Consider the following 27675-nt stretch of genomic DNA (forward strand, 5'->3'; position numbering starts at 1 on the left):
TCCCACAGCCTTGACCAAGGGGAGAGTGAGGGGTCTGTGGGACCAGCAGCCTGGCCAGCATCCCTCCTTCCCTCTATCCCTATCTCTACCCACCATCCATCCCTCCATCCATCATGCATCCATCCATCCATCCATCCATCCATCCATCCATCCATCCATCATCCATCCATCCATCCATCCATCCATCCATCCATCATCCATCCATCCATCCATCCATCCATCCATCCATCCATCATCCATCCATCCATCCATCCATCCATCCATCCATCCATCATCCATCCATCCATCCATCCATCCATCCATCCATCCATCCATCATCCATCCCTCCGTCCATCCGTCCATCCATCCATCCATCCATCCATCCATCCATCCATCCATCCATCATCCATCAATCCATCCATCATCCATCCATCCATCCATCCATCCATCCATCCATCCATCCATCCTCCCATCCATCATCCATCCATCCATCCATCCATCCATCCATCCATCCATCCATCCTCCCATCCATCATCCATCCATCCATCCATCCATCCATCCATCCATCCATCCATCCATCCATCATCCTCCCATCCCTGATCCCCCTATTTTGCTGTGCCACTGTAGAGGTGTCAGGGAGGGGTCTGAGTTGGCCCCAAGACAAGAAGGTGCTTTTGGTTACTGCAGAGTAGCCACCACCTCTTGCTGGGGCTTTGAGGGGTGCCAAGGCAGCTGTCCAAGTGCTCCCCTGTGCTGTCCCTGCACTGTCCCAGTGTGTGACCTGGACATGGCTGATGTCCCCAGGGAGCTCAGGCAGAGCAGAGCTGAGTGCAAGGGGTAATGCCAGATCTGAACAGCATCTCTTTGCAAGGGGGCCTCTCAGCTTTGTGACACTTTCCCATTGCAGGGAGGAAAGCAGGGACTGGCCACCTCTCCAGCTCTCCCCCAGATTTTGTGACAAAAATCTTTACTGGGGACAGTCTCTAGTGGCTGCCAGGCCCACAGCAGAGCTGTGGCAACAGGGCAGGATGGGCTGGAGCAGAGGATGGATAAACTTGGACATGGCAGGCCAAGGGGCTGGAGCCCCAAGAGTCTGCCAGCCTCATGCCCAGCACGGGTGGCTGCTGGGCTCTCACGGGTGTGTGCACTGGGAAGCAGGGAGATTACACCCAGCTTCAATTAAGTAACGAGATCATCCCTGCTGCGCTGATGCTGAAGGGCCTAATTGAAATGACAAGACTTTGCTAAATCCCAGTGGGCAACACAGGGATGTTCCAGCATCAGCCGAGCTCTCCCGGGGCGCCATTCCCCCTCCTGGGCTCAGCAGCCTGGCCGGGGACCAGGGCTGAGCCCTGGCCCAGCTGCCCCAGTCAGAGATCTCAGCTCGGTGCTTTCGCAGCGCGCTGCTCCTGGAAGGGCTGAGCCAATTGTGCCTTTCTCATGTGTTTTCTCCAATGCATTTGTCTCCAAGGCTCCTCAAAGGAAGGTGACTCCTCAAGGCTCTCCAGGCTCCCCACCAGCCCTCTATTTATTTGCTGGGTCCTCTCCAGAGCATGGAAATGTGCTTTGATTTAACACAGCTGGGGAGAGTAATGGGAGGACGCCATCCCTTGGACCCCATCCCTCAAACCCCATCCCCTGGACCCCATCCCTCAGATCCCAGTGCTGCTGGTGGTGTTGGGGGAAACCTGTTTACTGAGCATCTAGCCCCTGAGTAAACATTCCCCCCTTTCCCATCCTCATCCCACCTCAAACTCCTGCAGCCCCATGGCATCCAACCCAGAGCTCCCCACTCTCATTGGAGGGAGGCAGGATTTGTCCTATAGCTTGGGCATTTGTTGGCACCTTCTTGGAAAAAAGAAAAAAGATAAAAAAGCCATGGGCAGAAACCTGCCTTGAGGTGGTTTTCTTGGGCAGGTGCCCTTGCTTTTGGGGCTGTGCCTGTCTGGGATCCTTACTGGCACCAGGGTTTGCCCCCTGCCCCATTCCATCCCCCCATTCCCATCACCATCCCAGCCAGGCTCACCAGGTCTGTCAGCTCCAGCGCCCGCAGCAGGAACCCCAGGAGGCATCCAGTGACCACTGACAGCATCGAGAGAGTCAAGAGGCCATTTTTGTACCAGAAAGCCCGAAGCCACTTCCAGAGGCGCAGGAGCGCCGTGGCCAGCGAGTGCAGCACAGCTCTTCTGACCCACTCCCACATGGTCGTCCTCAGCCGCCCAGATGGTGCCCCTGGGAGCAGCTCCCAGCCCCACTCATGGCCACGGGCCCCACGGCGCCAGTGGACCCCTGCTCTGTGCCAGCAGCTGAGTGTGCTGGTGGTTAATCCCCAGAACCAAAAGCTTCAGGGATATTTGGGAGCCTTTCCCATAATGGAAAGTGACGTCTTCAACTGGTTAATCTGGGCTTGGCATCCCGCCGTGAGGTCCTGAACCCTCCCAGTTTAACCCTCCAGCCCCTGGGATGGGGTTCAGTGTGCAGACTGAGAGCAGGGACTCGCCCCAGAACTTCTCACTGTTCCTGACCCAAAAGCATCCACCAAAAAGTGGATCCTGCCACCAGATCTGGATCCTGCACTAGATTTGTGCTCCCCACTGGCTGTGAGTGCACCCCAATCCTGTCCCCATCTCTGAGGGCTTCATGAGGGCAGGGTCTGCAAAGGGAAACTTTCTCAGTGAATGAGAGAACTTCCCATGGCATCTGCAGACACAGCCCGAGGCACCAACAGGTGATGCTGAAAGCTCCCACACAAATATCTGCCCCAATGGATCCAACCTCCTGCCAGCTCTCCAGGGAAGCTGCCCCAAGGCCAGGAGATGCTGCTGGAGCACCTGGTCCATAATTAATTTAGATATTTTAGAGTATTTCTCTGTCCACTTTGCCTCTGGTTCAGGCCAGGAGTGCCACTGGGGCCAGAGTGTGGTGCAGAACAAAAGGCTGAAGATGCTCTGGGAATGGGAAAATATTAAAACCTTTATGGGCCTGATTTTATCCCTCTCTCCCCACACCCCCACCACCCCCCCAAAAAAAAAAAAGGGCCATAAAACCCTCTTGAATCATTGCTGTATTTTACACAGACAAAACAGAGCTGCAGTTACGGTGTGACTTGAGGATCTGGGGCCCCATGGGACAGGATCTGTGCAGCACCACACGCTGAGCAGCCTTGCAGCTGTTCTGTTCTGGCAGGAACAAGGTGGTTTTGCAGCCTGTCTCAGAGGAAGCTCCTTCACAAAAGGAGCCTGGTGTCGGGTGCTGCTCATGTTTCAGCCCTTGGAAAGGTTTCTGTGGTGCTGCTTGTGCCTTTGGCCTCAGCATGGTTGACTCAGCCTGCCAGAATTAGGTAAAGTGTGTGCTTGTGAGCAGAGCTGAAACACAGTGTCTCTATTCAGCTCCATCTTCAGAGCCACCTGCCAGCCAGGGATGGAGGCTGCATGTCAGGAGAGAGCAACTGCTTGGGAAAGGGAAGTCTGAGTTGTCTGGGGAATCAGGGACACCTCAAAGGACATTGAAGGGGCCCTGGGGCTGGCAGCAAGTGGAGGGAGCAACCTGAGAACAGGGTGCAGAGAAGTCCAAATAATTGGAAACAGAGGAACACGAAGACTTTTAGGGAACTGTGAGTAAGTAAAGGATACCTCAGGGAGAGGAAGAGGAATTACACAAAGGGAAGAGAGAGAGGGAAGGCTGCAAAACAGCAAAGGGTCAGGAGGAGGGGAATCCTGGTGGTTGGTGTGCTGGTGACTGTGGCCGGTGAAGGAGTACGGCAGCAGTTCTGTGCACCTACCATAAATCTCAACGTCGTCATAGATGTCAGTGTCCCTGCAAGGACAAAGATGGGGTGCTGTGGGCAGTGTCATGTCCCAAGTTCCACCACCTCCCAACCCCAAGGCAAGGGCCAGCTCCTGCTGCCATGTTTGTCTCAGCTCCTCCTGAGCTGTCTGTGGACTCTGCTGTCCACCTGCAGCCCCGTTTCCCCCTCCCAGTGCTGTGCTCCCCCTGCATGGCTGGGACCATCTGGAGTGGGGTTAAGATGACTCTGGCCCTTCTCAGGATGTGGCCTCATCCCAGGCTACCAGGAGCTCCAGACCCAGCTCTGCAGAGGGGCTGTACCCTCACCCTGTCCCAGCAGCAGCCTCTGAGCAGTGTCTGGCAGGTCCCACACGAGGGACCACAGCCTGGGGAGTGCTTCCAGTGTCCCAGTGACAGAATCTCTCCTGACACTAGAAATGGCAGATTCCACTCCAGGGGAACCTGCTGGTGTTAGGCTTATGGTCACAGCCTGAGCTGGGTAATTTTGAGTTGTCAGCCAGGACTAGTTTGGTACTGGCCACTCATGGAGCAGTTGTTGCAGCTCATGGAGTGGAGATGAAGGGGCTGGGAAAGGGTACTCACAGAGGCAGCATCACAGCCCGGGGCACGTAGCCATCTGCAACAGAGAGAAGAAAAACATGTCAGGCTGTGCTGGGAACCAGGGCATGAGAGGGAATCACCCCAGCACCAGACCCTGCCCAGGGTTTAGCAGCACCTCATGTTCCCAGAAAGAGCTGGGACAAGGAGGAATCCAGCTCTGGGCAGCCCAGCTGGACCCTTAGGAAGAACCTGCTCTGGGCAGTGTCAGGAAGGAGCCTGTCAGGCTGAATGGCAGCTGGCAGGGAAGAGCCTGATCCCTTCCCTCTGCCTGAGGGATCTGCAGCCCATTCCACCTGGAGGCTTTGAGGACTGCAAAAGCTTTTTAGCAGAGGGAAAGGACAAGCCCAGCTCCCAGAAATGCTGCTGCTGAGTGGAAGGAAGAGCAGGACATTTGTGCAGAGAAGAGTGGGAACCTTCTCAGGGTAGCACGGTACCTGTCAGATCTCTCTAACAGGTGGAGGAGATCTGTCAGGAGGTCTGTCAGGGGATGTTTGCACGAAGAAGCTTCTTCCCAAAACTGTGCTGTGCTCCCTGCTGTGGGTGAGCCCCATCCCCCTCCAGACTTACACCTCCTCTGGCTGTTCCGGCAGAGGATTTGCTCCTGATTTGTAAACTGAATGACATCAAGGATTTCTCCCGGTCTCAGTGGCAGGTTCTTCGCTCCGCCCCTCTTCTCTGTTGCTGCAGGGTCGACCATCATCTGAGTCAGGACATTGATGCTGCCTTCGAACTGAAACACAAACAGCAGTGCCCGTGGGGAGTTGAGTCAGGCAGGTCTGACCACTCTCCCTCCTTGAAAAAAACAGATTCCTCTGTGGCCAAATGGTCTGTGGGACTGGTCTGATCTGGGGGAATGGCGCAGGTGTGACCTGGGGGAACAAGGCAGGCTGTGATCTGGGTATCACTGGTCCCTGTGGAGCACAGCTCCTTTCTGCCATTGCACTGCACCCTTCCCAGAAGGGGAGAAGAAGCTCAAAGGGAAAGGTGATCACTCAGGTGATCACCTTGAATCAAGGTGCTGCTCACCTTGAATTTCTTCTGAAACTCCCTGTCCATCTTCTCTTCTTTCTTGCATGTCTTGAGTGTCATGGTCTTCATCCTCTGGGAGACTTGGGATTCTCTGCAGCCATTGAAAGCCATGGGAAGGTTCAGATGACCCCGCCCCATGCTCTGCTCCCTCCCATCCCCTTCTCCCTGCTGGCTGCTCGCCATTGCATTTCCCTGTGCCAGCCCTGGGGCTGTGGAAGCTCTCAGGGCAAGGTGTACAGCCCGTAGCTTGTGCTCTTCACCACAGACCTTCCTATTGCAAACCCAGCAGAGACCATTAAAGACCGTCAGAGCAGCAAGGAGCCCTGGCCATCTTGGGACCCTTAGAAAGAGTAAAAAAAGACCCATTACCTCTGTGTAACTGCCAGCAAGGTAACCCTGTTGGAGGCTTGGCCAGCATTTCCACCTGTAAAACCAAACCCCAGCAGAGGCGCTGCCATGAGGCTGCTGCGAGGAGTAAACACTTGCCAAACCAGGATACAAAGAGCAGCAAGAGCTCTCTCCTGCTGAGACCAAATCCTGAGTTTGCTCCCAGGTGTGGGGGGATCAGGGTGTGCCCTGTGCCCATTTACAAGAGGAACCCACTGCCCTCCTGTGTGGGGGAGCAGCAAGCTTAGCACAGGCTGTGCCACTGCCCACGGCTCACTGGGGCCTCGCAGCTCTCGGAGCTGCAGGTCTCACCCCAAACTGACCCAAGCCCCTCCTGTACTCACCTCCTCTGGGGCAGGGATACACTGGCAGCTGGCACACAGAAGGCAGCAGAAGGCCTGGTCTTCTCCTGGCCAGCTCAACAGGCTCAACATCATCGTATATCTCATCTTCATCCCTGTGGTGAGGCAGAGCATGGTTAGGAGGCGTTGGGGGCTGAGGGCAGAATCGGGGCTGCCAGGAGGAGGCTGGGCTGGCCATGGACTGGCCCTGGCTCTGGGCCAGAGCTGGACAGCAGCTCCGTGCCCTGTGCCAGCAGCTCCTCACAAGGTGGATGTTGACAGGCAGCAGGGTGCAATGGCCACAGTGAGGTAACACAGTCCTGAGGGATGGCTGCACTTCACACTGTGAGAGCTGCTTCCACACCCTGCCTCCAGCAGCAGGCAGGAAAACCCAAACATCCTCTTGCTGTCACATCTTGTGCCCTTCCCAGTGGCTTGGCACAGCCTGGAATAGCAGTGCTGCCTCAGTCCTTACCCCGTGCCACTTGGAGCATCCTGCAGTGGGAACCGTGCAGGCACTGATGCAGCACAGCCTGGTTGCAGGTGACCTGTGACAAACAGCAGAACAGGAGGGAGCAGGGAGGGATTATTTCATATTTTCTCCTCAGCACTATCAGCCACCCTGAGGTCAGAGCCACTCTGGGCTGGATTTAGTGCAGGGGGAAGTGGGGAGATAAAACTGACTACACATCTTGATAGAGCAAGAAGTTTTTTACTCCATAGCCCATCCAGGGATTTTCTTCCAGCACACTGGTGCACAGCTCATCAGATTCCTCACTGAGGACCCTGAATATGTATTTTCCCATTTGTATATTTCTTATGCTACTTTCTTCCTGGACAAATTATGGAAGGACAGGGGAAGAGGCCAAAATAGGTATCATGAATATGGAAAACCCCTAAATTTCAGATATGTACCAGAATCAGGGCAAATCCTGGATATGTCCACGTGCTCAGGAGCATCATCAGTCACAACATAGTGCTGCCCCTTTTAGGATTGCCAGCATGACCACATCCCTGCTGACATGCCCTTATTTGTATCACAAGCCCTGTCTCCAGCCTGGTCAACCAGACCAACCAAGAATGGGCACAAAGCCCTGAGTACATCATCAAATCTCTGCTGGTTTATGGTACCAAGTAATACACAATCAGATACTTGGCCCTAAAAGTCATAAGATTGCCCTTAAAATTAACAAAAATTATCAAATCAAGGCAAGGTGTGATTCTAGATGTTGCAGCTTGCCTCAGGACCCATGAGACAAAGAAATACTTGTAGCCAGTCATGTGAGAATCTCCCAGCACAACAGCGTGGCCAGCCCTGATGACACCTTGTAATTATAACATAGACCAGTTTGATTTTTCAGTTCTCTTAAGGAAAGGAAGGGAAGTCTACTCTCATGGTTAGAGAAACTGAGCAAGAAATGGTATTTGAAACAGCTTTCATCATCTGTAGCGTGGATTAGCAGAACAGCAACTGTGAGAAACCACCACAGCAGCGTGGCTCTGGAAGGCCTCTGTGGAGCGTGGCGGGGCAGTGTCTGACTGGCACCTCCCTGACTGCTCATGCCCATCGCCCCCAGGCCTGCCCCTGGCACCTCTGTGAAGAGTCTGGCCCCATTTTCTCCCTGTTAGGTAGCTGTGGGCAGTAAAGTCTCCCCCTCTTCCCTCTCCTCCCAGCTGAACAAGCCTGGGTCTCAGCCTTTCTTCCTCCACGTGCTCCAGTCCCCAGCTATCTTGGGCTCACTCCAATTTGGCAATATCTCTCATGTTACTTACTCCAACCTTACTTCCTACAAACACTCCAGAGATGGAAACTTGTGTCCAGCCAGGGACAGGGCACTTTGTTTCATCACCTGCCCTCCTTCTCTCTCATTCTCATCCTCATGCTGTTGCCTATAACAGCCCCTTTGGTAATACAAGCCCCACCTCTCCATAAGCCTTCCCAGTATTTCCATCTCCCAGGAGCTGCAGGCTCTAACTGGGGAGATTTTCCTTCCTGAATGAGCAGAGGCCTTTCCTGAGGGATTTTCCTGTGCCTGGCCATACCCAGCTGAGCACTCCTTGGTGGTTCTGTGGCAGGAGAGATGGATGTCCCAGGATGTGCAGCTGCTCTGAACTTTGCCAAATCCACATTAGGAGGGCGCCGGGGCTTGCCTGGCTTCACTCCCAGTGCCCTGACATGTGGCAAAGGCTTCCTCCGGGGCAGAGCTGGGTGCTCCATCCTTTGGGGGCTTCCCACAGCAAGCAGGGGCGCTGCGGCAGCTGCGCCTTTGGCAAGAACCACTGGAGCCCCCTTGTCTTTGGCAGCTGGCCGTGTCTGCTGGGCTGGCTTCCTGTGGGGAGGATCAGAGCTGGCTTCCACCTTCTTGTTCAACACATCTCCTGCTGGCTTTGCATGCACTGGGTGGAAGTTGGCACCTGGAGCTGTCCCCTTCTTCCGACACACCACCAGTGCCGGGGTCTCGCAGGCAGAATGAGGTGAGTGCTGTCCCAAACTCTGGCCTGTACTGTGAGGTGGAGAGGCCCTGCTGCAGTCCCTCCTGCTCCAGGGGCCCTCCTGAGGAGGATCACCCTTGGAGGCCGTGGCAGAGGTCTGTCCTGGCTCTGGTCCATGAGAGGCTGCAGGGTGACTCTCTGGCCAGCCACCCACTTTGGGAGGCTCTCTCCTGGTCTGTTGGAACTTTGCCCGAAGGTGCCTCACCACGGCGTCTCTCCCCTCCAGAGGCATCTGCAACCATTAAGAAAAACAGTTGCAGTTAAAACACCATGGAGGAAAATGAGTCAAAATTCACCCTGGGGAATGTGGTATTCCTTCAACATGGTCTGACACTAAGTCTTCTCCACAAAACTAGGTTTTTGCTCAAAAAGGTCCTGAATATATCTGAGTAAACAACATGGGGCTGCACCAAACTGGGACCAGCTTACCCCACCATGAGGGCATCCAGGAGACCTTTCATGGAGTCTTTTGGTCTGATCCACCCTCTGTCCACTACCAAGGACCATCAGATCAGAGGGACTGGGTGGTAGTAGCAAAGCTCCTGAGGGCAGAATCTGAGATCCAGAGATTTCCCAGAGCTCAGATGGGAGCAACCTGCCTTGCCCTTGTCCTGTTTTCCATGATGAGTTGGTGGGGGAGACTGCACAGGGCCATTGGGTCCCTCCCTGGAGGAGAAGTGGGGATGGCACTACTGAGACTCATTCCACCAATGCCTGTGTGCAGAAAAAACAAGGCCAAGAGGCAGCAGACTGCCCTACTTTTCTGACATGTGTCTTTCCTGTGTGGTTCACACAGTGCACACACGAAGCAGGACACATCTGCTCCAGCACACAGCTGCCTTCAACTTCCTTAGTGACCGAAATTCACCCTTCTCTAGAGCCTCCAGAGAAATGCTGCCTGGAGGAGGCTGTGAACGGCTCTTGGAGGAAGACTGCCATGTTGGAGCTATGGCACAAAGCTACGGGATGGGGCTACATTTTTTCTAATCTTCTGAGATGGACCTTGTGAGAGGGGAGGGATAATCTTACCCTCCCCATCTTTCTCTCACACCTCTGTCCCCAGACCACAGTGTCCCTTTGCACCACAGCTGGCTGCTTCGCTGGAGCTGTGTGCCTTGATTTTGGAGTTTTTATCCTTCAGGGATTTCAGTTTGGGTTTGTGATTGCATAATTTTTATTTTCACAAGGGAAAGGCTGATATGGAGAGAAGCTGATGCAATATTTTTAGACATAACTGATCAAATGTATATATACAGACTTACAAAAGTGCAAGTTCCCCAGGCAAACACCCCAGTTTTCCTGGTAAACCTCCAAATGCAGCAGTTGGTATAGCAGTGCTGAAGCAGCATGAATGTGCCATTTCCTGTATACCATCACTGGGGCTTTCACTCAGATTAGTGAAAAAAGCAATGTTTTCCAGATTCCCAAATATGCCGTTGGGATTTTTGACACCTGAATGATTTGGTGGTTTGTAATGATCAGTTTTGGGCCTATTCCATGAGCTGGGACTTGCTCAGAGCCCTTGGATGTACAGCATTGCCATCACTGTGATCAGTTCCAGCTTTTCCAATCCATTTTGTGCTGGTGGAGGCTCTCCTGGACTCAGTGGGAGTGTGGCCTCCTCCTTTCACAGACGTTTATATTCAGCGTAAGTTCACTCAGAAAATCTTCCTCCGAGCCCAGAAACTGGTCAGAGGTCTTTGAAGCTCCATCCAGCTCAGATGTACAGGAGGACTTTGCCTTTCAGGAGTAGTGAGGGTGTTGGCCACATGCAGCCCCTCACAAGGACATCCCAAAACCCTTCCAACCAGGACATATGGCTCGCAGTGTCCCGTCCCCATGTCACTATAGCCCAGGTCTGGTTCTTACTCACCATCTTCCATCAGTGGATGCTTTCCTGTGTGCTCACGTCCTTGCTGAAGACACCCGAAGCATTCTGGACAAGCCTCTCTGAGGCGTCCTCCCTTGAAACCAGCAGCTCTTTCCTCACACAGTGAGGAGCTGTGTGCAGTGCCAGGAAGTTGCTTTTGCCTGATGAGACCCGGTGAGACCACACAAGGAGGAGGAGAAAGAGGAGGAGGAGCAGCTCTTGGTACACTGCTGGTTTGGCTCGGCAGCTATTTGACACTTGCAGCCCACCAAGCCCTGCTGGCCCTAAGAGGAGAGCCCCAGTTTGGGAACTGACTGCAGGATGTGAGGACATAGGAGCAGGAGGGTGGGCAATGTCCTTGTCCGGTGGTGGCTCAGGATTCCTCTGCAGGTCAGGTCTCAAAGCTGCCCAGGATTTGCAGGGCAGGGAGGTGCAGAGGGTGCACAGCTGAGCTCTGTGGGAGCACAGAAAAGCTGGGTGAGGCCCTGTGGCTTCTTGGAATTAGTCTCTTCATGTGGGACATGAGCTTCACTGAAGAGCCTAACTCCTCTGGGAAGCAAGGGGAAGCTGTGCATGGCAGGGCGTTGTGTTGGGCCATCACAGTGTCTAACTGTCCTGTGTCACTGTTTACTGCCTCTGAGGCAGGAATGGTTTGGCAGTCGAGTCAAGCCCTGGCAGGGGTGCTCTGGCCAGCTGGTTGGTGCTGGTGTCCCTGCTCCAGGATCTGCGTCCCTGCAGCCCTTTGGGACAGTGTCCCACCAGCAGTGCCCGAGGTGGCTCCTGCCTGCAGATGGTTTAAGGGTAAGACAGGGTTTGAGGACATGGGCAAGGCTGGGGCAGGCACCTGACGGGCAAGGGAGGTGGTCCCGGGGGTCCTGCGGAGGGTGGTGGGTGCGCTGGGGGCATTGGAGAGCTCATCGCCGGCTGGAGATGGGCTGCAGAGCGGCTGCGGGGAGGCCCCACGGGCAGCGGACTCTGGGGCACAGCACGGGCAGACAGCAGGGACGGCCACCCCCCACCCGCCCCACGTCCCTGTCTGTGGAGAGGGCGGCCCGAGAGCCGCGCTGGGGCACGGGGGTGGCAGCGAGGCACTGAGGGCATCTGTGGGGAGCAGCGGGACGGGGCTGAGGGGGCCGTGCTAGGGGACGCGGTGCAGGCGAGGATGAGGGGCCGTGTTCGGGGGTGGGCCGAAGGGGAAGCTGAGCCGCAGCAGCGGCCGGTAGGCGGGGAGGAGGGGCCGGGCCGGGGCCGTCAGCCCGGCCGGGATGCAGCGAGGCCCCGCCGCGCCCGGCCCGGCCCCGCGGCCGCGCGCAGGCGCAGGCGCAGCGCTCGGGCGGGATGGCAGCGGCGGCGGCGGGGCCGGGGCCGGGGCCGGGGCCGGGGCCGGGGCCCGCGGAGGCGGCGGCGCCCGGGGAGGAGGCGGCGGGCGCGGGGCCGCAGGGCCCGGGGGCGGCCCGCCTGGCGCGGCTGCCGCTGGCGCGGGTGAAGGCGCTGGTGAAGGCGGACCCCGACGTCACCCTGGCCAGCCAGGAGGCCGTGTTCGTGCTGGCGCGGGCCACGGTGAGGGGCGGCCCCGCGGGCCCTGGGCCCGGAACGCTGCGGGGACGCTGCTCGGTCTTGCCCAGGAGGTTTTTCCTTCTCTCACGGACCCGCGGGGCGGTTGCCCGAGCTGGGGAAGGGTCTGGAGCTCCAGGAGCGGCTGAGGGAGCTGGAAAGGGGCTCAGGCTGAGAAAAGGAGGCTCAGGGGGGCTCTTGTGGCTCTGCAAATCTCCTGCCAGGAGGGGACAGCCGCGGGGATTGGTCCCTTCCCCCAGGCAAGAAGGCACAGGACGAGAAGTGGCCTCAGGCTGCACCAGGGGAGGTTTAGTATATTGGGAAAATTCCTTCATGTAGAGAGTTGTCAGGCTCTGGCACAGGCTCCCCTGGGCAGTCAGCATCTCCTGAACTGTTCAAAAAAATGTAGTGCTTGGGGACATGGGGTGGAGGTGAGTGTGGAGCTGGTGCTGGGCTGATGGTTGCACACAATGATCTTAGAGGTATTTCTCCACCTGAAGGTTTTCATGATTCTTCTCTTGAGCACAGGACACCTTTCCCCCTTCAGAAGGTGCCCTGGGAGCCCCTGGTGTGGTGTGGGTCTCCCAGAGAATGTGGGTTTCGAGGAACCCACATTCCCAGCTTTCTCCCTCACTGCTTGTCCTGTGCAGCACTGTCCAGCCATTTCCTTTGGTATTTTCAGACCTGTTTACTAGGAAGGGGTAATGTTAGAATGAAGATTCTGATCTAATCCTGAAGCCTTGTAGGACCTTTCTTTTTGTCAGGGTATTCTCTCTCTCATCTCCTATGTGAACCTGTCCTGTTTTGCCTTGCAGGAGCTGTTTGTTGAAACCATAGCCAAAGATGCTTATGTGTATGCCCAGCAAGGAAAAAGGAAAACCCTGCAAAGAAAAGACCTGGGTATGGGACTGTGTTCTGTGCTGTTCTTAGCTCCAATGGGGGATTTTTTCACCTGTCTGGAGGTACTGGAGTAATTATGGATTTATTCTTTCTTTCCCTGAAGATGGGAGAGAAAAACTTCTACTGAAGACTACACTAATAATTTCACACACTATCTCCAAAACAAATAGATGTCTTTGAAATTGGTCACTGTGCTCTGTGTCATTTCAAATGCTGCAGTTTGAAACAGATGCAAATATGGTTTATCTATTTTAATTGTTCACAATTTGCTTTTCAGATAATGCCATTGAAGCTATTGATGAATTTGCTTTTTTGGAAGGTGAGTTTCTACTTGATTTCAGTATTGTGTGTAATAACCTACTTAGGAGAGAAAGAACTGAATCATTTGCAAAGCTCTCTGTTTCCACATCCTCAGTAATTCCTAGTGTGGCTTGCAGTGCCTCTGTGAGCTCTGGAATGGCTCAGCTGGACCCTGAGGCATGTGCAGTAGCTTGTTTTTTTTGCCAGATTTGGTTTTACTTGTGTGTGATTCACTTAAGCTTTAAAGTTACTGCATTTTCTTTTGCCGGTTTGTAAACAAGATTTATTTGTTCACAGAACTGCACTTCTGATTCATGAGACTATAATGTGATTTTTCATTTTCAGGTACTTTGGACTGAGCTGGACAGAGACAGAGCTCTCTGGGGAGACTGCAGAGGTGGTGTGAGACGGAAAACAGGATGCTGAGAGTTCAAAAAGAATTCCTAGAATTGAGACACTGAAATTGAGACATGTCAGCCATGATATTTTGTATAAAGTTGAAGTCGTTGTAAGTTCTTTATTTAAAATGCATATTTTTTCATAACTATTTTGTATGTCCCTTCCCATGTGGCTGCAGTGCAGCTCTCTGCTCTGGCCAGGTTACACAGCAGTTACTCCCAGCTGCAGTCCCAGCCTCTCTCTGCAGCACCACGGAGCTGTGAACAGACAGTGGCTTGGCTCAGGTGCCCAGGCACAAGGAATTTTTTTAATGGAAATGTGGATTTTGTTAATATGTTTGTCTCTTAACACAATTAAATTGTTGTTGTTGTTGTTGTTGAGCAGCTGTGCTGATTCCTGTTCTGGGCTGGGGTTCCTGTAGCCTGGTGGGAAATGGTGTGGTTTTGATAGGATGCCTTCTCTAGCATTTTGGTTTTGCTAATTGTTTCCTCAAGGCATCCATTCCAGAGAAACCCAGCTGTCCTCCAGGAGCTGGGGACGAGCTCCAGGGGAGCTCAGCTTGGCCCAAGGGCTGTGCAGCTTCTCTGAGTGTCTGTGACTGTTGCAGTTCTAATTGTAGGGAAAAAGACCCAGCCCAACCCCCTGAACTCATTTGGAATGCCAAGGGAGTGTCCATGCTGCAGTCACTGTTCTCTTGTGTGCTCTCACTCCTGAGTCTGAGTTTTCCCTGGGACCTGGATCTGTTCCCTGCCCTGTGCGCTGGAGGAGCTGGTGCAGAGACCCTGAGTTCTTGGTGAGGAGCTGAGTCCATCCTGTGCTCAGGAACTGCCACCAGCCATGGCTGAGAGCCCCTGGCAGCACACGGGCACCAGCACTGCCTCTGCTGCTGCCAGGGCTCTGGTGACTGGAGCTTTTCCACTTTAGAGCTTTCCTACCTGGAGTTAACAGCAGAACTGTGTGGCTGTGGGGGACGTGCTGCCATCACTGCTGTGACATGTCCTTCTGTGTTCCCAATGTTGTCCAAGTGCCAGCTCTGACTCCACTTGGTCTGGATTGTCCCCATTGAATGGGATGAAGGAGGATGAAGGATGCATGTTCTTTCAAATTAAGGTATTTGAGAGTGGTTCCCAGTCACCACAAACTTAAATTAGTTTGGAAGTGGTGGTAAGAACAAGGACCCCCCCAAAGGAGCTTCCCCAGGCTGTCGGCAAATCCGGTGTCTCTCAAGAAACACTTTGAAGTTTTCTAAGAGCCTGATCCAAGCCTGATCACACTGGGAGCACAATCCTGATCATGTGGGAGAGATGCTCATTTCCCAGGGCTGAGGTGTTTGTTGAGATCACAGTCAGGGGACATTTGCCAGGATATGTGAGCCTGTTTGGCTCAAAGCTGTTCACCTTGTCACCTGCCAGGGAGGGCAGGTATGAGTGTCAGAGGTACTGGAGGCTTTCCTGTGCCTCCCAGGGTGCAGCATTGCAGGAGCCATGAGCTGTGGTTTTCCTCACAGGGCTCTTGCCGGCTCCCATCTTTGCCAGTAAGTTCCTTTTCCCTTCTTGGTCCTGGCACTGCTTTGGCCTCTGGCTGGGAGAGCAGGGGCTGTGGTGTGGGGCTGGGTGGGCTCTGCTCACAGATGATGCTGCTGTGGTTGCTGTGTGCTTTCCACAGTGAACAGCACAGAGGGTATCTGCACTTGGCAGGCAGCGTGGGGCTAGTGCCAGAAGCTGCTGTGCAGGAATCTGGGGGGTTTAGTGCCCATGAGCTCCTTTGTGCTGAGGGAGGGGACGCCTTTCACCCAGGTCTGCAGAAAGCTAGAAATAGAAGAGAGCAGATAAACAGTGAGAGAAACTGTGCCAGAGTGTTTTCCTGGAGTAACTAAACAGGGTGTTCAGCCCACCCGGCCAGGGTCAGATGTGTCATGTCCATCTCTAACAAAATCTCTTCTTTGTGCTGCAGCCGTTTAGTTCAGGATAGGGAGCAGCTGGAGCTGTGCTGGGCACTCAGGGCCTCATCCCAGCTCAGGCAGAAAAGGTGGGGAATTATAACTGGGGTAATGCTGGGGTGGCTGCAGGAGCTGTCAGCAGAGTGGAGGAGCATGGAAGTCTGTTTGCAGAGAGGGGCTGCTGCAGGAGGCAAAGCCATTTCCTCCATGTTGGGCACGGTGAGTTCACAGAATCATGGCATTGTTTGGATTGGAAGGGACCTTAAAGCTCATCTTCTTCCATCCCTGTCACAGGCAGGGATACCTTCCACTATCCCAGGTTTCTCCAAGCCCTGTCCAACCTGGCCTTGAACACTGCCAGGGATGGGACAGCCACAGCTCCTCTGAGTTCCCCTTCACCCTCTAGAAACCAAGATTCTTGATGCTTCCACACTCACATCCTGCCCATCCCTTGGCTGTTTCTTTTATGTTGAAGTTTTCCAAGTGACTTTTCCCTTGGGGGATTAAGGACAGAAGTGTGCTGGGAACCTGTTGCCCAGATAATCCAACACTTAAACATCTTTTTAGCACAGGAATTGATGCATAGCTTGACCCCTGGGTCTGTTCCTTTGCACAAAGCAGCTCAGTTCCCTGGACCTGAGCCACACCATGGTTGATACTGTGTTTGAATTCCCTGTTTATTGCTGCATAAGTTCAGGGCAACTGCAGACTTCTGCTTCCCAGGATTGATGTTGTAAGTGCTATCAGTAGGACAACAAGCTGCCCTGTAAAAGTAGAGAAAGCAGATGAAGTAGAAAGTAGCTCCATTTGTTCATCAGAAAAAAAGTCTGTGGCCTTCAGGAGCAACCTGTGGGCCCTGTTCCCCTTTGCAGTGGCTGTAAGGACACAACAGCTTCACACTCTGGGGTTTCTTATGATTTCTCAGTGCACGAGAGCAGCACTTGTACAAATTTAACCTTTAATGTTTGCCAAATACCAGCTTCTTGTATACAGTAGGACTGATAAAATTATCATATCCAAATTAAGAGCTGTTACAAGCAGTGACAGCTTGTCAGCTCCAGAGACACCAACTTTAGAAGAATAAATAATGATGAAAATATAATCACAGAATCACAGAGTATGCTGAGTTGGAAGGGACCTGCAAAGATCATCAAGTCCAACTCTCTGCCCTGCACAGAGCCCTCCCCAAGAGTCACATCATGTGTCCCAGGGCATTGTCCAAGTGCTCCTGGAGCTCTGTCAGGTTTGGTGCTGTGGCCATTCCCTGTTGCAGTGCCTGACCACTGTCTGGGGTAAGAACCTTTTTCTAATACCCAGCCTCAACCTCCCCAACATGACTTCAGCCCATTCCCTTGGGTCCTGTCACTGTCACCACAGAGGAGAGATCAGTGTCTGTCCCTCCTCTTCCCCTCACATGGAAGGAGTAACTGCAGTGAGGTCTCTCCTCAGTCTCCTGCAGGCTAAACAGACCAAGTGCCCTCAGCTGCTCCTCAAAAAGCTTCCCCTCAAGCCCTTCACCATCTTTGTTGGTCTCCTTTGGGCACTCTCCAACAGCTTTGGATCCTTCTGATCTCGTGGTGCCCGAAGTGCCCCAGCCCTGGAGGTGAGGCTGCCCCAGTGCAGAGCAGAGTGGGACAGTCCCTCCCTGGGCCTGGTGTCCCCAGGACAGGGTGGCCCTTTGGGCTGCCAGGACCCAGTGGTGACTCAGATCCAACTTGCCCCTGCCAGGACCCCCAGGGCCGTTCCCAGGGCGCTGCTCTCCAGCCTCTCACTCCCAGTCTGTCCCTGCATCCAGGGCTGCCCCATCCCTGGTCAGGGTTCAGCATTTTCCCCTGTTGAACTTCATACGGTTGGTGATGCCCTCTGATTTCCTGAGGTCTCTCTGCGGTGTCTCCCTGCCTTTGAGGGAGTCAGCAGCTCCTCCCAGTTTTTTATTGTCTGAACATGCTCAGTGTCCCTTCCAGTCCAGCATCCAAGACATTTATGAAGCTGTTGAAGAGCACAGGGCTGAGGCTGGAGCCCTGCAGAACGGCACTGGTGACTAGTGCCAGCCTGATGTCACCCCAGTCACTGTCACCCTTCATGCTGGACCCATGAGCCAGTTGTTCACCCGTCTCATGATGTTTTTAATCCAGCTCTGGGATGGACCGTTTGTCCAGAAGGATCCTGGGAGAGACAGTATCAAAAACTTCACTAAAATTCAAAAATATTACATCCACTGGCTTTCCTGGGTCAACCAGATGGGTCAACTTGTCATAAAAGACTCTCCAGGCTCTCCCTGGGAGGTCACAATCAACGTGGGGAAATGCTCTGACCCAGCCTAGGGTGCAGGGAGAGCTCCTCTTCCTCCCTCCCTCCCTCCCTCTGGGAATATGGGAACAAGCCCTGTTGTGTCCAAGCTCAGGGCACCCAGTCTGCTGAGCAGAGCCTCTGCCTTTGGGACTATTGGGATTGTGTTTTAGGGTTGAGTTTCCTGTTGCTGGGACTTTACCACACAGCTCTGCAAGCACAGTGATAATTCTCTGCTGTGTGCAAGGGTGAGAATGGGGATACAGCCACCTCATATACAGGGAAATGTCCTCTAGCCAGAGACACGGAATCAGAGTAACCCAGGCTGGGAGGGACCTGGGGGTCTCTGCTCCAGCCCTCCCAACCAAAGCAAGGAAACCAATCTGATGATAAAAGCTCTGCTGGAAACAGAGCACTGGAAAATTCAGTTTCCTTACTGACACTCTAAAATGCCCTTTTAGTACCAGTGAACTACACTGCTGGTTCAAAAATCGTTTGGAAATGGAAACTCCAAACTAAATCATTCCAGATGGGTCAAAACCTCCCACTGGGACAAAGCTGAACTCATTCATTGTGAACTGGTGAGCTGTCTCGTGAGTTCACTCATAAAATAACCCAAGACACGTCAGTGGAGATGAACTGACTTTATCAGAATTTAAAGCGGCGTTGAAATTATTTACCACAACTGTTTGACAAATCCCACTGTCCTGGAATTTGCTGATTTAATTTTTTGGCATTTCTAAAAGCTCAATCCTCCCGGCAGCTGCTGCGGCACCGCCACTAGAGAGGGACAGAGACCGCGGCAGGGCCGAAGGGAGCCAGGGAGCAGCGGGGAATTCACTGCCCGACGGCGAGAGCCGGGAGTGCCCCGCGGGCTCGGCCCGGGGCCGGTGCCTCCGGGGCAGCGCCGGCAGAGCCGCACAGCTGCTCTCCCAGTGCCGGGGGAAAGGCAATTAGGCAGCGTGAAGTGCTTTCTTCCAGAACTCCGAGAATCAGCATTTACCTCCCAGACGTGTTAGTGGAAGGTGTTGGACAATTCTGTTGCCTCGGGGAGGGGAATTAATGGGATGGGGAGAGAGAATCTCAGTCACAGTAATAGCTCAGGGCTGGCAAATGTGGACTCGCCTCTGCCCTAGGGCAGGTCTCTGCACTTTCCTTCTGCATCTTCCCGCATAAAGTCGGGCTGATACTTTCATTGTCATGGTAAAAAATTGGAATCATCAGACGAACGGGGTGGGGGGAGGGAGGAGGCTGGAGGAGCATGTTAAAATCTCACCCAGAATCACTGACGTCCAGAAATCCGTTGTCATTTTGTGTTCCACTCTTAAGGCATCCCACAAATACTTGCTTTCAGAAATCACTTTTCCTTCCCCTGGAAACAGCCCCATCCTGGAACAAAGAAATCTCCTCCAGCAGCTGCTGAATTGGGAGGGGGCAGGAAACTCTCAAAACCTGTTCAAAGCCAGGAGCCAAAAAAACCCCAAAGGATGTACACCCAAGGGCTGGGGCAAGGCAGGACCGGGTCCTAGACAGAGCTCAAACCCACTCGGCCATCGGCTCAGCCATCCTTCTCCCCGTCCTCTAGTTCATGCAATGCAGATTTTTAACCCTGATTTACTTGAAGGGAGAAAACCCAGGAGATTTAGCACAGAAACAATGTCGTGTCTTTCTGCACAGAACATCAGCTCAAGCTGAGCCACGGAGGACAGTCGGTGCCTCTGCCCTTCCAAGGAGCTATTGTTGCAGCTGGAGGACCCTTGTCCCTTCTCTCCAGTTGCTGTGGGCCACCAGGACCTGCCACGGTGGCATGTCCTGGTGTGGTGGTGACACAGCAGCAGGGATGTGGCTGTTGGTGTGTCCACCCAGAACCCCCTCCTCCCCCAGCTGTCTGCAACCAAACTGGGAATGTCAAATCCAGACAGAACTGCTTTGTGCCCTGGGAATTTTTCATCGAGTTAAAGCTGGAATAGGGAAAGAAAAGGCAAAGCAGGATTTTGTTCTGCACCCCCAGAGCTGGGGTCATTGCCCACCTCCCCCTTCCAACCCTCTGGTACCAGCCTTCCTTCATCCCACACCCCAGAACTTGGGCATCCCCTTCCCTTCCCTTCCCTTCCCTTCCCTTCCCTTCCCTTCCCTTCCCTTCCCTTCCCTTCCCTTCCCTTCCCTTCCCTTCCCTTCCCTTCCCTTCCCTTCCCTTCCCTTCCCTTCCCTTCCCTTCCCTTCCCTTCCCTTCCCTTCCCTTCCCTTCCCTTCCCTTCCCTTCCCTTCCCTTCCCTTCCCTTCCCTTCCCTTCCCTTCCCTTCCCTTCCCTTCCCTTCCCTTCCCTTCCCTTCCCTTCCCTTCCCTTCCCTTCCCTTCCCCTTTCCCCACCCCACAGGGGCAGATGCCACACCTGGTGCTCCTGTTGGGAGCCCATTCAGAGCAAACCTGTGGAGGTGCCTGGGGAATGTGTCTCCAGGAGAGCCCCTAACACTGGCTCCAGCATCTGAGAATTCAGGGCACAGTCCCTGGCAAATCCAGAGGGAAATGCTGAATGAGTTAATGCTAAATCACATTCCCCTATCCCTGGTGAGAGAGTGTGGCTCTGAGAAAAGTGCTGCCATCAATATTTTGTGTTCAAATACACTTTTTCTCAGAGATAACGTGCTCACTCCTCAGAACTGGGGCTTTCACAGGGTCAGGGACAGCAGTCACAACTTGGACCAAAATAACCTCCCTTTCCTCGTGGTCTGAAACTGGCATGGACGAACAAAACCTACCACTGAGGCCCTGAGCTGGTGAAGGAATGAGCCCCAAACTCCCAGCTGGGACCCTGACACAGAGAACAGCCTTGTGGCACCCAGTGGGTGCTGGATGCCTAAAGCTGGGTGCTCTGTGCTGCTGCTGCAGGAAACGTGGCTGCAGCTCCAGGCTGATTTTCCATCTTGTTTCCTTGCAGATGGACTTTTCTGTGTGCCCACAAAATTCAGCACTGGTAAAAAACCCACATGGTGGGGAGGTGGTTCAGACACTGGAGAACTGCGAAATGAAGGAAAAATGCTATTGTGCCTCCCAGGTGGAATACTATGAAATCGTCCAGAGCTCTGCAGGACACAGGGAGGAACAGCTCAAGGTGGGTTTCCAGGGGTTTAGCTCCTCTCTGGTGGGCTCAGCTGGGCCCTCATGTGGGGTTTGTGCTGCTAGGTAGACACTCTAACACTGGCAGCTTCACACTAGCATCAGACTAGAGTGGTAAAAACCTCACATTTGTATTCTCTTGTGCTATAAAATGTATTTTACTGCCACTAATTCGTGCATCATGTATCACGGCCATAAAGGAACAAATGACTTTTTCTTTGGAATGAGGATTTCTTTTAAAAATAATTAAGGAACAATGATATTTATTTTTAAAAATATTTAGTTGTTAGGTGTTGCTTCAGTTTAGTAGAGACCCTACTGTCTACTTTGTACACAGGCTACAAAGTTTCCGACTAAAAAACTACTCTTATGCCCCCAAAATACTTCTTGCCAGCCGTGCCTTGCTGCTGCCCTTGCCCTTCTTTGGGGATGGATTCGGAGCCTAAGGTTGGAGGGAGGGTGGAGGGTCCTGAGGTGTCCCTGCTGAGGTGCTGCAAGGAATTTTTGTGCCTTTGTTTTGCAAATCTTTGCAGGAAATGGATGTGGGAAGGTGCTTGGGCAGCTGCTCCTCGGGGGATCCCTGCTCGCTTAGGTAAGCACAGCTGCCGGGCTCCATCCGCTCTCCTCCGCACATCCGCACCCGGGCCAGGTGGGAGCTGCGGCTCCCGGGTGGGGGACACGGAGCAGGGCTTGGGGAGCACCCCCAGCTCACCCACCACGCCGTGCTGTGCTGGGGGAGAGCTGGGCCTGCCGCCGTGGGGCTGAATTGGGCAGGTGGCTGCAGAGCCTGTGGTGTCCCAGGAGAGCAGACACAGATCCTGACAGTGGCTTTTGCAGCCTGGAATGTGCCACTCGTGTCCCTTACATGCTGGCAAAGCTGTGGGGCAGGAAGAGCAGGGGGTTGCTGGGGCAGGGTGGGTCCAGGCAGTTGTTTCAGGCTGAAGGGGCAGAACTATGTGTTGATTGTAGACAAAAAAAACCCAAAAAAACAAAAAACAAAAAACAAAAAAAAAAAAAAACAAAAACAAAAACAAAAACAAAAACAAAAACAAAAAAAAAAAACAAAAAAACCAAACAAACAAAAAAAAACAACACCAAAACCCCCCCCCCAAAAAAAAAACAAAAAAAAACCAAAAAAAAAAACCACATATATATATATACACACACACACACACACACACACACATATATATGTATATATATCCCCAGCACAGAAAGGACATGGACATGTTGGAGCCAGAGAAGGCCACGGAGATGCTGCCAGGGCTGGAGCCCCTCTGCTCTGGAGCCAGGCTGGCAGAGCTGGGGCTGCTCCCCTGGACAAGAGAAGGCTCCAGGCAGAGCTCAGAGCCCCTGGCAGGGCCTGAAGGGGCTCCAGGAGAGCTGCAGAGGGACTGGGGACAAGGCCTGCAGGGACAGGAGCCAGGGAATGGCTGCCAGTGGCAGAGGGCAGGGCTGGATGGGAGATTGGGCAGGAATTGTTCCCTGTGAGGGTGGGCAGGCCCTGGCTTGGGGTGCCCAGAGCAGCTGTGGCTGCCCCTGGATCCCTGGCAGTGCCCAAGGCCAGGCTGGGCAGGGCTGGGAGCAGCCTGGGACAGTGGGAGGTGTCCCTGCCATGGCAGGGATGGGATGAGATGGGATGAGATGGGATTTAAGGTCCCTTCCAACACAAACCATCCTGGGATTCTTTGCGTGCACAGGGAAGCAAATCAAACCATGCAGGAAGACCTGCTCTACTCAGCCAGGGGAAGGTGACAGCCCACGAGTTACTCCAGGAGTAAGGAATAGATGCTGTAGGAAAAAAGCCGCCTCCCTTCTCCCCCATCCTACTCCAGAGCATCTGCCCTTTCCCTGAGTGTGGACAGAGTGTCCAGGGCGTGGGGGGCCGGTGGGGTACTGGGGCTGTACTTGGGATGTACTGGGGATCTACTGGGGATCTACTGGGACTGTACTGGAGATGTACTGGGGCTGTACTAGGGCGTACTGGGCATGTACTGGGGATGTACTCGGGCTGTATTAGGGCTGTACTGGGGATGTACTGAGACTCTACTGGTGATATACTGGGGCTGTTCTGGGGATCTACTGAGGCTGTACTGGGGCTGTACTGGTTTTTCTCTAACTGCAGGGAGTTACAAGAGGAAGGAATGCCTGGTTTGGGCACCAGCTGCCCCCAGACGCTGTGCCCCTCACGGCTCTGACAGGCGCAGGTTCCGGAGCCGCCGGGACCAAGCGTGCACCGGGGAGTGCCGGGGATAGCGAGGCTGGAAGCTGCGGGTGGGGCTCCTGGAGACCCCGCCAGACTGTCTGTAGGATATGTAAATGAGAGAAGGCTAATTTTTTGAATAAAAGCTACTTTAACCAGCGGGAATAAATGAACTCTCTACAAAATGTTTTGCAGCTTGTAAAATAAACATCGTAGGCAATTTGCAGGTCCTTGGGGCTCCGCTGTGCAGCTCCACGGCCCCCCCGCATCCAGCATCCCGCGAGGATGCAGCCGTCTGGCACGGGCTGCGGGCGCACGCGTTGGCCGCTCCCGGTTGCAAACTGTGGAGCCGGAGATAGGAGAGGGAACCAGGAGCTGAGCACGCCGGGGCAGAGCTGTCTCCTCTGCAGGCACCCCCAGAGATCCTGTGGGACATGCTGCTGCTGGACTGGGAAGAGGAGGGGAAGGATCTCGGGGATACCGATAGTTTCCCCGTGCCATTCACTGCAGCCGGTCGGTGCCGCCGTGCCTGTTCTGCATAATTAACAGCCCTCTGGGTTGGAATAAACTGTGGGCACAGCTGGACATTAGCCTTCACCTTATCTCCCATCAGGTGGTCCTAGCAGGGCTTCAGCCAGTTGTTGAATTAGTTAATTAATGCTAATTTTCCCCCGTTCATTCCTATGGCAGCTGTACAGTGTGTCATGTCCACCTGCACCAGCTTGGTTTCTCTGTGTGATTGGGGAATAAGACCTAAATAATTGGCTTTTATCCCGGGTGTTTCATAAAGTTCAAGCATTCAGGAATTAGCAGCAAATGCCTTTTAATTCCCAGCCTTTTTCTTAAAAAAAAAAAAAAAAAAAAAAAAAAAAAAAAAAAAAAAAAGGACAAAAATGGGGGGAAAGCTGGCTTAGGCTGCTGCTGCTGCGGTGTGACCCCACAGGCCGGGGCCGCAGCACCGCCGGGTCCTCTGCTGGAACCTGGAACCTGCTCTGCCCCGTGGCCCCGGCTCTCCTCGGCCCTGGCGGGGCACACAGCCTGGGCTGTTCCCCCCCTGCACACTGACAGGGACAGGGTGTGGGGACACCAGTGTGACACTGAACCCCGCTACGACCCTCGCTCTCAGCAGCGCTGCCAGAGGGGCAGCACGAGGGCCGGCCTGGGCAGGGGATGCTCATCTTGATGGGCCGCATTCCTCCACACAAAGGTCCTCCGATTTGTCCCATTAGTGCCGTCATTAAAATCCAGTTAGTCTCCTAGGGCGAGCAAATGCAGCCCAGCCGAGGCCCTGGCAAGGGGCCGCTGGCCCCAGAGCCCGTTTGCCCGGCCAGCCCTAGCAGTGCCTGGTGAGCCGTCCTGCCTCCCGCTTGTGTACTGGGGCTAATTGATGCAGGGGGCCCGCGAGCCGGGCTTCTCACCTTGTTAGCATGGCAATTAGCTCTCTTTACCCTCCTGATTGCTCCTGTGCATATTTCACTCCAGTCCAGCTTTCCAGTGAGTTATAAATGCAGCACCAGGGAGGCCGGGGCAGTCGCGCAGGGACAGCGAACACAGAGCCATGCTGCGGGCTGTCCTGCTGCTGCTCGCCCTGGCCACGACGGCATGTCCGAGCCCGGCCAGCGTGACGAGCCGGCGGGCTGAGGCGCTGAAAAAACTCCTGGAAGTCTTTGGCATGGAAGACCCGCCGGCACCCCCATCTCACTTCAAGCGGCCGCCCCAGTACATGGTGGATCTGTTCAACACAGTCGCCAATGAGGATGGTGTCACCAAGAACCCTGACATCCTGGAGGGCAACACCGTCCGCAGCTTCCTGGACAAAAGTAAGGGCGGGGGTCGTCCCGGTGGGGCTGGGGTGCGGCGGTGGGGAAGGGCTGGACGGGGCCGGTGGCGGTGCCGCCCCTGGTTTTGCTCTCCTCAGCACATCCTTCTCTCCAGCTCACGGCGAGGAGATGCGGTTCCTGTTCGTCCTCTCCAGCGTGGCCAAGAACGAGAAGATCCTGACGGCAGAGCTGCACCTCTTCCGCCTCTGGCCGAGGGTCACAGATGGGCCCAAAAGGCACCACTTCTGCCAGGTGAGGAGAGGGATGGGGCCGGGGCTGTCCCCCAGCCTGGGCCCAGGGGTGCCACTGGCACACTGTGGTCATTTGCCTGCAGTGGGAACACAGCCTGGCTCTGGGATCACATGAACAAATGTTTCATAGAGAATCATGATTATTTAACTGTGCCAGGTTCTTAAATATCCTTCTGGCTTGTGCAAACATCAGCAAAGGTTGTTACAAATCCATGCTGACAGCTCCCCATCTCCCCCCACACCTCTGTCCTGGATCAGCCCCTCGGGCAGAATACGCTGGGGTGACCCTCTTTTGCTTTCCCCAGGTCAGTGTGTACCAGGTGCTGGAGAAAGACAAGCCAGACACCCCTGGAGGGAAGAAGCTGCTGGCAGCACGGCTTGTCTCACTGCAAACCTCGGGCTGGGAGGTCTTTGCCATCACGCCAGCTGTGAGTCACATTTCCTCTGTTTTCACCTTTCAGGCTCCAGTGTAGTTTCCTGTCTGCAGTCTCTGTAGTGACACGGGGGGGAATACATCCTCTGGAAGGGGGAGGAAAAAGTCCTGCCAAGAGCCCTGGGGCTGCTTCATCCTTCCCCAACCTTGTCTCACTGCTCTGCAGGGTGTGCTGGTGCTGGCTCCTGCCACAGTGTCCCCTGCACTGCAACCCCGGAGCAACCCCTTCCCGTGGCACACAGAGTGTGGCCTCAAGGGGTCCCGGTTCATGATGTCCTGCTGCTGGTCTGGGACCTGCCTGTGGGGGCACGGGCACAGTGCCTGTCCTGGTCCATGGTGACACTGGTTTGGTTCCCCAGGTTCGTGACTGGATCGAAGATGAAAACAGCAACCAGGGTTTGCTGGTGACAGTCCAGAGTTTGGAGGGGAGCCCACTCGACCCCTCACCACTGCAGTTTGCATCTGGCTGGGGCCACCATGAGAGCAAGAAGCCCATGTTGGTCCTTTTCACAGACGATGGGCGCCGCGGAGCGTCGCTGCCCACAGCCAGCTTCCCAGGTGGGTCCCACATGCCTGGCACGACTCCCTCGCTGCCAACATCCCTTTCTAGGAGGTGCTCCCCACATGTGGGCTCCTCAAATCCAAACCTCCTTCCCTGGCTGGTGGGAGAGGCTCTCTTCTTTCAGGTGCACTCTGCTCAGGGGTGTTGCGGGCTTGCAGACGTGAAGCTGGATTTGAGTTGATTTGAGTTTGGCAGTGAGACTGAGGCTGTCACCTCCTGGTGACTCTGTCTGGGCTAGTGACAGGCTGTGACCAGAGGGTTGCAGACAAAACCTGTGGGGAGGGGTGGCTGGGGGAGCTGCAGTATCTTCTCCCTCCACCCAGGCTCACACAATGGCAATTGTGGCCGATGACATCGGATGCTCCTTTCTGACAGATTTAAAGCCTCAGGCTCCTGATCCCCCGGTGCCCAAGCTGGGCAGGTCACGCAGTAAACGCTCGCGGAAGCGGTTCCAGCCCTGCCAGAGGCATTCCTTGTCCGTGGACTTCGGGGAGATTGGCTGGTCTGAATGGATCATCTCACCACCGGGGTACAACGCCTTCCACTGCAAAGGCTCCTGCCCCTTCCCTCTGGGCGGGAACATGCGGCCCACGAACCATGCCACAGTGCAGTCCATCATCAACGCCCTGCAGCTGAGCGACGATGTCAGCAGCCCCTGCTGTGTGCCCCACAAGCTCCACTCCATCAACCTCCTCTACTTTGATGATTACGAGAACGTGGTCCTCAAGCAGTACGATGACATGGTGGCTGGGAGCTGTGGCTGCCACTGAGGCAGGAGGAGCAGGGGCTGGAAACACCGCTGCAGTGGGACTGCACCCACTCCCTCCAGAGCATCAGTGGGGTCTCTGTCCCACAAATCCTCTGAAAGAGACTGGGACAAGCAAAGCAAGGGTGTGCTGGGTCTGCTTAGGATGGTGTCACCCCCTGACAGGGCCAGCCAAGGAAGGCTCAGGGCCAAGCTCTGATTAAACCAACCCAAAGGAGCCTGTGTGAATCAGCAGCCCCAGGGCAGCAGCTCCATTTTGGGGCGCCCTGTGCGGGGGCATGGGTGTCTCTGCCCATGCAGAGGCTCCTGAAGGCTGTACTATATGTATATAGTAAGAGCACTAATATATGACAGAAACCATCTGTACAATATCCTGTAAACGTCTGTACATTCCTGCATTGCTGTGACTTGTAAAATTAATTCAGAGGAACTGTTTAAAAGTGCCATCCTCCAAAGGCTGCCTGTGGACTCTGAACTGCTACCAGGAACAAGGCAAGCAAACATCTCACAGGCACAGGGAAGGGGGTGCGCATGGAGGGATGAAGATGCAGCTGCAGTGCTGTCTCTAGGGTCAAGGGGATGGGGTGGGTGTGCCCCATTCCTTGAAAGCTGAACAATCCCAGGACCCATCAGCCT

General features: G+C 54.5%; 3 protein-coding genes across 5 annotated transcripts; 2 read left to right on the forward strand and 1 right to left on the reverse strand.

The window, feature by feature from the left end:
* Window positions 1-3025: 3025 nt before the first annotated feature.
* On the reverse strand, window positions 3026-11728 carry PRAM1 (PML-RARA regulated adaptor molecule 1). 2 transcript variants are annotated; one of them, XM_064396506.1, is made up of 10 exons: window positions 10510-11728; window positions 8187-8868; window positions 6619-6691; window positions 6147-6259; window positions 5785-5839; window positions 5413-5506; window positions 4954-5116; window positions 4369-4402; window positions 3761-3795; window positions 3026-3306 (listed from the first exon to the last, which is right to left on the reverse strand). In XM_064396506.1, exons 1-10 carry the CDS (start codon window positions 10510-10512, stop codon window positions 3302-3304), a joined length of 1257 nt encoding a protein of 418 aa, XP_064252576.1. In that variant the 5' UTR covers window positions 10513-11728; the 3' UTR covers window positions 3026-3301. The 2 variants fall into 2 exon arrangements, with proteins under 2 accessions (XP_064252576.1, XP_064252575.1); XM_064396505.1 differs by having other exon boundaries at window positions 8067-8868; window positions 10510-11726.
* A 9-nt stretch (window positions 11729-11737) lies between these two features.
* Window positions 11738-14039, forward strand: POLE4 (DNA polymerase epsilon 4, accessory subunit). Its single transcript, XM_064396527.1, has 4 exons — window positions 11738-12066; window positions 12876-12960; window positions 13238-13279; window positions 13606-14039. The coding sequence occupies exons 1-4, from the start codon at window positions 11845-11847 to the stop codon at window positions 13617-13619; spliced, it is 363 nt and encodes a 120-aa protein (XP_064252597.1). The 5' UTR covers window positions 11738-11844; the 3' UTR covers window positions 13620-14039.
* Window positions 14040-14506: 467 nt separating this feature from the next.
* On the forward strand, window positions 14507-27074 carry LOC135284791 (bone morphogenetic protein 4-like). Of its 2 annotated transcripts, XM_064396516.1 has the most exons (9): window positions 14507-15817; window positions 20826-20861; window positions 20943-20999; window positions 21538-21596; window positions 24690-25027; window positions 25143-25279; window positions 25584-25706; window positions 26071-26269; window positions 26649-27074. In XM_064396516.1, exons 5-9 carry the CDS (start codon window positions 24766-24768, stop codon window positions 27041-27043), a joined length of 1116 nt encoding a protein of 371 aa, XP_064252586.1. In that variant the 5' UTR covers window positions 14507-15817; window positions 20826-20861; window positions 20943-20999; window positions 21538-21596; window positions 24690-24765; the 3' UTR covers window positions 27044-27074. The 2 variants fall into 2 exon arrangements, with proteins under 2 accessions (XP_064252586.1, XP_064252587.1); XM_064396517.1 differs by lacking the exons at window positions 14507-15817; window positions 20826-20861; window positions 20943-20999; window positions 21538-21596 and having other exon boundaries at window positions 24576-25027.
* Window positions 27075-27675: the final 601 nt, after the last annotated feature.

Source organism: Passer domesticus, chromosome 21 (assembly GCF_036417665.1).
Source record: "Passer domesticus isolate bPasDom1 chromosome 21, bPasDom1.hap1, whole genome shotgun sequence".
Lineage (NCBI taxonomy): Eukaryota > Metazoa > Chordata > Aves > Passeriformes > Passeridae > Passer > Passer domesticus.

Excerpts from the sequence above, each read along its gene's own strand:
- PRAM1 (XM_064396505.1), bottom strand. Across the intron at positions 6,260-6,618 it reads GATGCTCCAAGTGGCACGGG|GGATGAAGATGAGATATACG; the intron begins GTAAGGACTGAG and ends GCCTCACCACAG. Across the intron at positions 5,507-5,784 it reads TTGCTGGCAGTTACACAGAG|AGAATCCCAAGTCTCCCAGA; the intron begins GTAATGGGTCTT and ends CAATGGCTGCAG.
- POLE4 (XM_064396527.1), top strand. The coding sequence starts at position 11,845 with ATGGCAGCGGCGGCGGCGGGGCCGGGGCCGGGGCCGGGGCCGGGGCCG. Across the intron at positions 12,067-12,875 it reads TCGTGCTGGCGCGGGCCACG|GAGCTGTTTGTTGAAACCAT; the intron begins GTGAGGGGCGGC and ends TTTGCCTTGCAG. Across the intron at positions 12,961-13,237 it reads CCTGCAAAGAAAAGACCTGG|ATAATGCCATTGAAGCTATT; the intron begins GTATGGGACTGT and ends TTTGCTTTTCAG.
- LOC135284791 (XM_064396516.1), top strand. The coding sequence starts at position 24,766 with ATGCTGCGGGCTGTCCTGCTGCTGCTCGCCCTGGCCACGACGGCATGT. Across the intron at positions 25,280-25,583 it reads AAAGGCACCACTTCTGCCAG|GTCAGTGTGTACCAGGTGCT; the intron begins GTGAGGAGAGGG and ends TGCTTTCCCCAG. Across the intron at positions 25,707-26,070 it reads TCTTTGCCATCACGCCAGCT|GTTCGTGACTGGATCGAAGA; the intron begins GTGAGTCACATT and ends TTGGTTCCCCAG.